Below are 11,523 nucleotides of genomic sequence, written 5' to 3' on the forward strand. Positions count from 1 at the left end.
AATACACTCTGAATTAATGAGCCATAAGGAGGAAGGTGTATTAACAAACAACCACATCAAGGAATTCTTTTCTTTCTCCTCTTAGCTGGATATATTGGATTAAAAGCCACTATGACTCACTCCCAGATGTGAAAGTTTTGCATGCTTATATCCCGCTTGCAGGTCAGTAAGACTACAATAATGGAGACGGCAAGATGTTTCAGTGAAAAAAGCACCTAATTTGTTTTGCTGGCAATACAGGGCAGTTCACACTGTATGCTTTACGCACTCCCTGTTACTGACTGCAAGCCCGTTTCTAGTTTGAACTTGTGAACCCATTTGTTAGGACTGTTGAGACAGGAAAACAACGACTACTACTACACAAGCAATGTCAAACTTTTATTTCAGACTTTTGCAATACTGCATTAGTTACTGATTGATACGGAGAAAAACCTCCCAGCAGTTTCTTCTCTTAATATAAACATGTCAATACTGCAACTTTACAGTAATCAGAACCCTGTCTCTAAAATACTTCTGCATACCTGCAAGCAGGTGTGTTTGGTTTTTTTTTTTAAAAAAAGCTAAGTTTTTATATCGTTGACTTATTTCTGAACTACAGTCTGCCCTCATGCTTTCAAATTCTATTGCAGTAAAAATTTTCAGCTGTGTGGACCCACAGTGTGCTGTCATCAACATCTAAAATGCACCGTTTAAACTTCATGTGGTTTTGAGGCCCATGACCACAAATTAAAGTTACAGGAATGAGAAACAACATGTGGAAGAGAGGGAAATAGGTACAGTTGGCCCAGAGTCACACTAAGAGTACAAAGTGAAAGCAGGCACTGCAGAAGGGAAAACCAAGCACCTTCATTTTCAAAACAGGTCATTCCTGACAAAGACACCAGTGAATCACAGTTCATCAGAATAAAGACGAAGCTTTTCTGATTCATATTTGAAAGATTCAAGTTTTTATCGGTCTGCGTGAACAAGACTTTGTTTAAAATATTTCTCAGGAACCGCTTCACTCAAGTTGGCTTTTCCCTTTCAGTTGTTTTAAGAATTAAAAGAAATAATTAAGAATTATTTCACCTAGCACAAGCTGGGCACAATCAGCTTCACAGGCAACCGTTCTTTCCACACTGCCTGTCCCAGCAAAGAGCGTGTTTAGTTCGGGCTTTTCAATCAGTTTGGTTTACAGGACTCAACCAAGGGGTTGGTTTTTTGTTTTGCTTTGCTATTTTAAGCACCTAATGTGTCACAGAGCAAGCTCTGAGAAAACACACACATCTGCACAGTGAAATCGTTTTCCTGTCTGATTGGGTTTTTTATACCCATCTCAAGCAACGACTGTTTTTGTTGTGCAGGCTTGGGTTTTGACATTTGTCTACTGCGTCTATTAAGATGTTAACAAGCAGTAAGCAGTGTGGAAAAAAAAACCCAAACAAACAGGGCATACACCGGTACCGGAAACCACTGGGCAGAACAGAAATGATGTATAATAGAAGAAAATCTTCAAAGATCCTGCTTTGGATTTTTCTTTGTTTCTGAAAGGCACTTATGGAAAAAAGGTCCAGATTAAGAGGTCCAGACACCGAAGAGGAGACACTGGTACCTATCAAACGGACACGCAAAAGATCCCTGGCCTAGCAGCTGGGCCATCGAAACAGAAATTTTCCTTTCAATGCCAAGCTCCTACTGACTTGAGTGGTCAGTTGGTCCTGGGCAGAGATTCCTACCACGTGCCTCGGTTTCTCCAGCTGTAAGGAGAGCTCTAACTCTTGACCTCTCTGCTGAAACGCTCTGAGGTGCAGAAATCAATAAATAACACATGAATATTTGTGGGTTCGTGACAGATCCTTTAAAACATTAGACCCTTCTCTCCGTGTTCCACAAAGAACTAAAAGTATTTATAGGATTAAAAAACCATTTTTTTTTTTTTAAACAGTGTTTAGGAAGTAAAATTCAACAAGACAGTTCACTTTTGTTGCTAACCAGTTCTACACACTTCACACGTTTCTACAGTAAATCCCATCAGCACAGAAAAGGGAATATTCAAGTGCCTATAAAACCGAATTTGACAAAATTTGCACAACAGAATCCTAGCCCCGACATTTTAGCTTTTAATTAAAACAGTGGAACACAACAACACTAGTTCTAAATTTCTTAGCCCTTACTGTTTACTTATCAATCTTTTTCAACTCCGGAGAATGAAAACTCAAGAATTTTTTGTCTTTAGTGAAAGCAGTTCCTGTTCCTACCACCTTCTCCCTCCACTGATGATATAAAGTAAGAAACGACAGACAGAAGGAATATTTTGCCAAAGAAAAGCAGTTCTAATCGAGCGGGAATCAGGACAAACCGATTTATAGTCCCGTTTTCAAACTAAACGACTCAAAAAGGGGAAAACGTTACTGAAGACTTGTTCAAATCCTAACGTAAAACACGGGCAAGACAATTCTACAGCATAAACCTTCAACAAACCACATGCAGCGCTCTCTAAGTCCAGCCCTACAGACTGAGTTTCCTATTAACTCTCCTGAGATAACTACCTAGAGTGCTTTTACCAATTTTTTGTTGTTGTTGGCAAGAACTGTTCTCACTAACGAGTACCTGGGGACGTGCTAGGGAAAGCAGGCACCAAGAGGCACGTGGGGAGCGGTTCTCTTCCTTTCCTTTCGTCCTGCAAAGCCTTCTCCTTTGCTCCCCCCCCGCAGCACTAAAGCCAGCAGGTTGGCTTTGGGAGAGCTGCCTCTCCTGCACCATCCCTGCTACCAAATCCACTCGTCGCTACAGAATAACTGTGGGGAGGCAATTCATCAGCGGCTGCAAAGCTATTTGAGATGGTAGGATACAGGGTGTTCAAAAAGTGAAAAGGGCTGTTGTTCCATCATACAAAGGAGTTTACAACCTATTCCTCATTCAGCACTCCGTGCCCTAATAAAGTGGCAGCAGAACAGAACACAGAGGATTGTGCTAGGGAGAGCGAGAAGGAACGAACAGAAGGCAACTGGGCAATTCTTGACAAAAATTTGAAGTCTCTGCTGTTACACACCCCAGTCAGTACACACGACAGCACGGGCTGTGCTACACCATTTCTCAAATTCACACTGATAATTTTACAGGTCTGGTTACGTGGGACACCGTGCTAATCCACATCTGGCTTCACATCTTAAGGACGGTCAGTGGCAGTGGTGGGATGTGCTGGTCCCTCCAGGACACGTGAGCAGAGGTCTGTAGTTTCAGAGCGTAACGTAAAGAGTTTGCTGTAATCCCACCCTGGAATCCACACTGCTTGAACTCTGTGTGCATCAAATGAGGGTCACTCTAACGCTCTGGACTGGTGCCTCTGCGTATGGTGGGTGCAGGCGGTGGGGAATAAAAGGTGCAACAATATTAAAAATATACCTTCGACATCCTTCGCCCTGCCTGAGACAGGTCATCACATGTCGGAAGATGAAGTGCTCGAAAAAAAACCCAACAATTAATCCAAGCCATGTGCTTGACCACGGACTGTGCTACATTACTAGCAGCAGAGCTCCCAGTTGCTACTACACTAGAAGAAAGGAATCTTCTCACTCCTCCCTTCTTTCCACTCCTCACCCCAAGTCATTGTAGCAATGCTCTGTTGAGGGAGAATATGCACTAACCAGAGGGCAGTCCACGATCGCGTAAACCCCCCCCCCCAAAAAAAAAACAGTGACAGCCAATTTAGGAAAAAAATGATGATAATAAAAAGACATTGCTGCTAGACCCAAGGCAGATGGTGTAGTCAGTGCATCTAACAGCAAGCCCAGCCTGGTGGGGTTGTCTCTTTTATGTTAATATAATCCCCACTCCCGGCAGCAGAGGAACTTCCATCACCAGTGGATGAGGACATCATCTTTTCAATCAGGACTCTAGAAGACAAACATATGTGAGTTTGTTTTGTGGTGGTTTTGTTGTTGTTTGTTGTTGTTTTTTGTTTTTTTTTTTTATAAAGAAGCAGCAATGGGCCACATGGTTTTTCAGCAGTACAAAAAAAGAAACAGCAATGTATTCTAGAAGGACACAAAAAGCCAGAACTTTAATGACTTAAAAAAATCAGGTTAAGGAACTTTGTAGCACTGACAGCAGCATTACTGCTATTACCTGGCAGCATCAGAAGACTCTGCAGTGACTGGATAACTAACAACACCCACTGCAACCACCTCTCCTCAAGGCCAGGTTAGGACTGAGACACTGCAACCGAGGTACCAAGTGCCCAAGCTCAAGATCAGGTGTGAATACATTTCAGAAAAGGCCAAATCCTCCATCAAAGGATTGGTGCATCACAAAACAATTCCTAATATCTTTGCACAAGAAGTCCCATCCTCCTGGGAGAGGCCAGCAGATGAAAAAACACCCCTCGGTGTTGCTCAAAGAATTCTGTTTCTAGAAGCATGTCAGAGCTTAACCAAGGAGAGAAAAACTTCTGACCTTTCAGAATTCAGTTTCCCTTCAGGAGATTTACTTGTGCATTATTGCTGCTATTTGTTACTTCCCGACAGCATCTCCCCTCACCTCAAAGATGGCTGTGTCTGAGAGAGGAATCAACTCTTAGATGGATCACCAGTGCCTACCTCATGGCCTCATTAATATTCTTATTTTCCTTGACAGACGTCTCCACCCAACCAGAAAAGCCGTTTTCTTTGCTGAACCGATCCACTTCATCTCTTGTCACAGCCCATGGGGAGAGGTCGCACTGTAAAACAAAAATCAGTCCGTTTAAGTTTAGCCTTCTAATTTTTAAGCTGGGAGGGGAATTCTCCCCCTCAGCCAGTTATTGCCCGTGTGCAGGCAGGCAGGCAGCAGGTAGGCTCAGCCCTCCACATCTCCCAGATCACAAGCTGATAGAGAGCTCTTAGGGCAAGGTTGTTAATGGGATGTTGCAAGCAACAATATATTTATCTCATCTGAGATACTGACACACCTCAGTCAGGCACGCATGGAATGGAGGTTCAATCCAGCACAGGACACAAAAGCATTTGTCACTCATCCAAAATTTGCCCGGCCTCTCAGCAGCCAGGCAACGTGTTACCGGTGTGGGGCCACCGAGGCAGCCACGCTGATGACAACGGGACGTACGAAGAGGCCGTGAGAAACCCTGTCCCGTAACAGCTTGTATTACTGACTGCAGTGTGTACAGTCACACATTGTTCCCTAATGCAGGCAAAAACGGTGCCTTAAAACAGCTGTCGGGGGAGAGCATTATTTGTGAAGAAGTGGAGAAGAAAAGCCACTCTGCTGCCCACCCATCAGATTTTTGAGTCATCTCCAGTTTTATGCTTTCTCAAACCAGGCAAGTCTCAAACTGAATCTGGAAAGGGCTGCTGAGCCAATGTTGGCACATGAAGAACATCAAGGTAGTTTTTAAATGAAAAAAAAAAAAAAAATCATTAAAAGGCAGCAACCAATCTACACGGTGAAACTTGACGCTGCATCCAAATGAAAACTAGACATCCCTCTGGCAGCTCTGAACAGAAACTTTACAGTGTCGTACACAACCTTACCAGGCTACTGCAAGTGAAAGACCAAAAAAAAGAAAAAGAAAAGCTTTATAATCCAGGAGCTACAGAGCTCGAGCTCCGACAGCACGGCACAAGGCCCTGCGTCCTAGGCCAGAGCAGCTGTTAACATCTCCTCATGCCATCCACGCACTGAGTCCTACCGGTGTCTGAGTTACGGAGGAGAATCCTTGCTAGAGAAAGAAAATTCAAGGAGAGTTAAGAAAAGGATTAAAAAGACCGCAGGGTACGGGACAGCTCTCAGCAAGGCTGGGGGTTACGGGTGTCTCCTGCCATCCCGCGCCCCTGCGCACCCCCACGTGCACACGGACAAACACCCAGAGCGTGGCCAGGGCTGCTCACTTTGTTTGCCAGCAGCAGGCAAGGCACTGGGTTGCCGTCTGGCAGCATGAGCTTGCTGTCCAAGTCCTGCTTCCACTTCTGGCTGTTGCTGAACGTGCTGATGTTGGTGACATCAAACATGATAACGCAGGCTGACGCCTCCCTGTAGTACAGCCGCGTCATGGACGTGAAGCGTTCCTGCCCTTTGGGATCAAAAGGAGAAAAATTTACCCTCCAGAACGACCATTTTTAGATTTGTTCATGCAAACAAACATGTTTATCGTGGCACATCATTTTCTAGCTTGACGCTAACAGTCTCCACCTAAACAATGAGGAAATACAGGCACTGGGATGCGTCCTGCCTGGGGCACCTCAGCGTGGCAGCCACAGGGCTGGAACAAACTGGGCAGCTCTGACCCAGGCACTCAGATTCCCACAAGTGTTACTCCTGGTGTAACAATTTAAATGGGGTGTCCCCGACCACAGGCTCTCCTGGCCACCAGCACCGTCACCTCCTGCTGCCTGTGTGGGCACAGCGTGACAGAGCAGCCTCTCCGGAGAGGAAAACGTGATGCTGAACAGAAAGTATCACAGCTCAGGTACGCTGTTATTAGTGTTTACACCTCACGGCCTGCCTGGAGTAACCAGAACTGCCTCCAGAGAGTAACTCCACCGTGCAGCTGCGTGGTGTGACTGTACTCGTGCAGATGGGGTCACACCACAGAGCATCCGCACCGCGTCACACGGGCCGGGGGCACGGTGAAAACCAGCGCTTCTGACACTGGTGAGACTTCACTGGGGGCTCCCACGCAGCCCTGGAGCTGCAACAGGCTTTTTGGTTCTGAAACCATCGAGATCTGGGCGCTCTGAGTTACCTCAAGCCATCGGACTGTCGCTGCAAGCCCTGTGGCAGCAGGTGACACGTGTGTCCCCTTCTGCTCAGGGCACGACAAGAACACCGTGACCAGCGTGGCCCCTCTCCTTTCCAAACCTTAAAACTCCTTTTCGGGGCTGAAACTGAAATCAGTTCCTTGCTGCAACCCTCTTGCTGCAAACTTCTCCTTCCTGTTTTCTTTTTAAGGATTCCAGACGCACGCGTCTGAGCTGTGAAACCGGAGGAAACCGCAACCCTGTTTTCCTCGTCCCTCCAGATCCAGAGGTGCCATTTTAAAGACACTGCTGCACCGACCTGTCTTCTGGTGCTGGGGAGATGGGGAACGTGTCCCTCCGTGCCCCCCCCGGAGAGCGGGGGCTCCTCCCTCCACTTCATCTCACGTTAACGCTGTCCCGTGGCGCGTGCCCCGCTGCCGACCCAGCCCCACCACCTCGGGGGCACCCAACAGCCTCCTCCTGCCGTGGCGGCTCCCGAGGGATCCCCTGGCTCCGCACCGGTCCCTGAGCAGCCGGGTCACACCCTCGATCCCGGCAGCCAGAGCAGCGTGAGGTCACTGGGGCTGCTCCACGCCAGGATCAGGCATTCCCGGCTCTCATGCCAGAAACCAGGATTTGAACAGAAGACTCTGAGCTGAGAAGTCACACACCCAGCTACAAACGAGCCCGTTTCCCCATTCACTCTGCTCGGGCTTCGAAATGGGAGAAGAAAGGCTCGATAGGATTTATCATCTGTGCTGCTGCGACCTTTGCAGGTGGGCTTCTGATTAAATATTTAAATTACTAGTGCAAACTAGAGGCAGCACTAAAGCCAGCCCTTGAATCGATAGACTTTTAGGATTGATTTTGTAGCAGACTCCTAGAGAAAGAAAAAGAAAGGCCAAGCCACTGAGAGCTTTAAATTCTGCTCCTGAGCAGCTTCGTGGTCCGTGTGAACATACCTGCAATGTCCCAGAGCTGAAGTCGCACCGTCTCCGATTCCGACCACTGGACCACCTTCAGGGCAAAATCCACTAGAGAATCCCCAGGAAGAAAAAAAAAAAAAAAAAAAGGAAACCTAATGAGGGGCATTCTGCACCACGAGGCTTGTTCCTCCCCAGCAGCACAGCCCAACCCAGCAACTGCTCCTGCAGCCACAGGAGTTTGTACCGGAGCATCACCCGCCTCAGCACAGACCAGACCCAGAGCAGGAGGGGCTGCAAGTGCTGACCCCTCTCCTCCACCGCAGAAAGATCAAAAATAAGTGTTAAATCCAGAGGGGCTCCACAGACTGTCCGCTCCAGGCCCTGCAGCGGGGCTGACCACACAAAATGCCTTCAGATAAGCAGAAGTCAAGCGCGTTACCAGCATCTCATCCCTCCCCAGGCTGCGTTTGTCCCTTCCTGAAGTTCAGATTAAGGGTTAAATAACACAGCAAATGGAGCAGCGTTCCCTCCCCGGCTGGCAAAGCAGGCCTGCTGTCAGAGCCCTGGCAAAGGGCGGCAGAGATGCTGCTCTGCAATTCTTCGGGCAGGAGCAGAGCAAGGTGGAATTTTTCCAGCCAACGCAGCGTTGGGAGGATCCCCCCTCCCCTGAACAACGGGGAGCACCAGGGGCTGTAACCACCCCGTGCACAGCAGGGAGCTCAGACACCCATTCCTGATCTCTGGAGCTGCAACCCCGGCAACTGGACGCACTAACCTAGGGGTAAGGAAGCAGAAATTAAAATGCTCAGGAGTAAGGATTCCTCCAGCACATAACCCTGAGCAACCACAGGCAAACAAAACGATACTGGACACCTCAGTGCTTGGGGAGCCTTAAAGAAATCTTCCCTTGCCCGACTCCAAATGCCAATAAAATGTTGGATTTGCTGCTGTCACCCGTCTTTGCTCTGCGCTGCCCAAACCGTTCAGCCCCTGGGATGTGGAGCCCCGAGTCTCCTCCACACCCGCCGTGTCCCCCCCCGACACCCGGCTGTAACCGGTGCAGAGTCGAAAGGGGAAACGCTGCGTCTTCCTCAGATTATGACGCATCAGGTTTTCACTGCAGGGAGAAAACTGTCCGGCTATGCAGCCAGCCGTGCTCAACAGGGCTGGAACTTACCGAAGCCAGAAACTAAATTAAAAAAAAAAAAAAAAAAAAAAAAGCAGCAAAATAAAAATAAAAACATCTGCAGCTCTTGCTGCTGGGAGTGACTGTGCAGGCACAGCCCAACGCTCTGCCCCAGCGGGATGTGGCTCTCCAGTGTTTTCAACTTCTAACTCATCCCCTCTTACCCATGAATAAGAAGATTTAAGCAACCGGGCTCGGCCCCCACTATTTTGGGTCCTCAGGGAGATTTATTTACTGGGTGATGTAGCTCCTTGCCGGTTCTTCATTTACACCGACGTTAAACAAAGAACCACCGATGCCGCTTAATCTCGTTCCCAAGCTCCTTGTCACAAAGCTGCTGCTCCCCCATCACCTTCCCGGGGCACCCCCGATATTCCAGCGGCGGTTTCGCGGCCGTTAAACCCACCTCGGAACAACGCTGCTGGTTTTGCTCGGGAGAGCGGAGCCTCATCTCAAACCCTCCCGGTTAACGCTGCTGGGAGGGGGGGGGGGGGGAACTGGGGCACCCCGAGCCTGAGCCGAGAGGGACACAAAGTCCCTGGCTGGTCCCCCCGGCTGAACGCGGGCTGCGAGCGCCCCGGGAGCTGCAGAACACCCCGTTTTCTTTCACAAATTTTTGCTTCCACGTCTGCGAGAAAAGAGAGAAGCGAGCCCCGGCCCCGCCGGCCCCCCCGGGCCCCGCTCACCCCCCACCGTGGACTTGTAGTGCCGGTTGAAGCTGTCGTTCGCGTAGCGCTGCACCAGCGACGTTTTTCCCACCGTGGCGTCCCCCACCACCAGCACCTTGAACATGCGATCGCGCTGCCCCATCCCGGCCCCGGGCCCGGCCCCGGCCCCGCCGCGGTCATGTGAGGGTCGGGCCGGGCGGCGGCGGAACCGCTGCCCGCAGCGGGGCTGCCGGGACCTGTAGTCCGCTCCGCCGGGGCCTGCCCCTGCCTGCCTCCGCCTGCCCCTGCCTGCTCCTGCCTGCCTCTGCCTGCCCCTGCCTGCCCCTGCCCGCTTCTGCCTGCCTCTGCCCGCCTCTGCCTGCCCCTGCCTGCTCCTGCCTGCCTCTGCCTGCCCCTGCCTGCCCCTGCCTGCCCCTGCCTGCCTCTGCCTGCCCCTGCCTGCCCCTGCCTGCCCCTGCCTGCCTCTGCCTGCCCCTGCCTGCTCCTGCCTGCCTCTGCCTGCCTCTGCCTGCCCCTGCCTGCCTCTGCCTGCCCCTGCCTGCCCCTGCCTGCCTCTGCCTGCCCCTGCCTGCCCCTGCCTGCTCCTGCCTGCCTCTGCCTCCCTCTGCCTGCCCCTGCCTGCCCCTGCCTGCCCCTGCCTCTGCCTGCTCCTGCCTGCCCCTGCCTCTGCCTGCCCCTGCCTGCCCCTGCTTGCCTCTGCCTTCCTCTGCCTGCCCGTGCCTGCTCCTGCCTGCCCCTGCCTTCCTCTGCCTGCCCGCCTCTGCCTGCTCCTGCCTGCTCCTGCTTGCCTCTGCCTGCCTCTGCCTGCCCCTGCCTGCCTCTGCCAGTCCCTACCTGCCCCTGCCTGCCCCTGCCTGCCCCTGCTTGCCCCTGCCTGCCTCTGCTTGCCTCTGCCTGCCCCTGCCTGCCCCTGCTTGCCTCTGCCTGCCCCTGCCTGCCCCTGCTTGCCCCTGCTTGCCTCTGCCTGCTCCTGCCTTCCTCTGCCTGCCTGCCCGCCTCTGCCTGCCCCTGCCTGCCTCTGCCTGCCTCTGCCTGTCCCTGCCTGCCCCTGCCTGCTCTGCCTGTCCCTGCTTGCCCCTGCCTGCTCCTGCCTGCCCCTGCCCCTGCCTGCCTCTGCCTGCCCCTGCCTGCCTCTGCCTGCCTGCCCGCCTCTGCCTGCCCCTGCTTGCCCCTGCCTGCCTCTGCCTGCCCCTGCCTGCCCGCCTCTGCCTGCCCCTGCTTGCCCCTGCTTGCCCCTGCTTGCCCCTGCTTGCCCCTGCCTGCCTCTGCTTGCCCCTGCCTGCCTCTGCTTGCCCCTGCCTGCCTCTGCCTGCCCCTGCCTGCCTGCCTCTGCCTGCCCCTGCCTGCCTCTGCTTGCCTCTGCCTGCTCCTGCCTGCCCCTGCCTGCCTGCCTCTGCCTGCTCCTGCCTTCCTCTGCCTGCCCCTGCCTGCCTCTGCCTGCCCCTGCCTGCCTCTGCCTGTCCCTGCCTGCCCCTGCCTGCTCTGCCTGTCCCTGCTTGCCCCTGCCTGCCTCTGCCTGCCCCTGCCTCTGCCTGCCCCTGCCTCTGCCTGCTCCTGCCTTCCTCTGCCTACCTGCCCACCTCTGCCTGCCTCTGCCTGCCCCTGCTTGCCTCTGCCTGCCCCTGCTTGCCTCTGCCTGCCCCTGCCTGCCCCTGCCTGCCCCTGCCTGCCCCTGCCTGCCTCTGCCTGCCCCTGCTTGCCCCTGCCTGCCCCTGCCTGCTCTGCCTGTCCCTGCCTGCCCCTGCCTGCTCCTGCCTGCCCCTGCCTGCCCCTGCCTGCCTCTGCCTGCCTCTGCCTACTTGCCCGCCTCTGCCTGCCCCTGCTTGCCTCTGCCTGCCCCTGCCTCTGCCTGCCTCTGCTTGCCTCTGCTTGCCCCTGCTTGCCTCTGCCTGCCCCTGCCTGCCTCTGCCTGCCCCTGCCTGCCTGCCCCTGCCTGCCCCTGCCTGCCCCTGCCTGCCCCTGCCTGCTCCTGCCTGCTCCTGCCTGCCTCTGCCTGCTCCTGCCTGCCCCTGCCTGCCCCTGCCTGCTCC

General features: G+C 52.8%; 1 protein-coding gene across 2 annotated transcripts; it reads right to left on the reverse strand.

Annotated features, from left to right (window-relative positions):
• Positions 1-365: 365 nt before the first annotated feature.
• Positions 366-9,658, reverse strand: RAB29 (RAB29, member RAS oncogene family). 2 transcript variants are annotated; one of them, XM_074925490.1, is made up of 5 exons: positions 9,512-9,658; positions 7,676-7,747; positions 5,865-6,046; positions 4,578-4,699; positions 366-3,875 (listed from the first exon to the last, which is right to left on the reverse strand). In XM_074925490.1, the coding sequence occupies exons 1-5, from the start codon at positions 9,633-9,635 to the stop codon at positions 3,758-3,760; spliced, it is 618 nt and encodes a 205-aa protein (XP_074781591.1). In that variant the 5' UTR covers positions 9,636-9,658; the 3' UTR covers positions 366-3,757. The 2 variants fall into 2 exon arrangements, with proteins under 2 accessions (XP_074781591.1, XP_074781592.1); XM_074925491.1 differs by lacking the exon at positions 7,676-7,747.
• Positions 9,659-11,523: the final 1,865 nt, after the last annotated feature.

This window comes from Athene noctua, chromosome 23 (assembly GCF_965140245.1).
Source record: "Athene noctua chromosome 23, bAthNoc1.hap1.1, whole genome shotgun sequence".
NCBI classification, from domain to species: domain Eukaryota; kingdom Metazoa; phylum Chordata; class Aves; order Strigiformes; family Strigidae; genus Athene; species Athene noctua.

Bases quoted from the DNA above. Each gene is read 5' to 3' on its own strand.
- RAB29 (XM_074925490.1), bottom strand. From the start codon at position 9,635: ATGGGGCAGCGCGATCGCATGTTCAAGGTGCTGGTGGTGGGGGACGCC. The intron at 6,047-7,675 runs GTATGTTCACAC...TTGATCCCAAAG, and splicing joins TCAGCTCTGGGACATTGCAG to GGCAGGAACGCTTCACGTCC. The intron at 3,876-4,577 runs GTAGGCACTGGT...TTTGTCTTCTAG, and splicing joins AATATTAATGAGGCCATGAG to AGTCCTGATTGAAAAGATGA.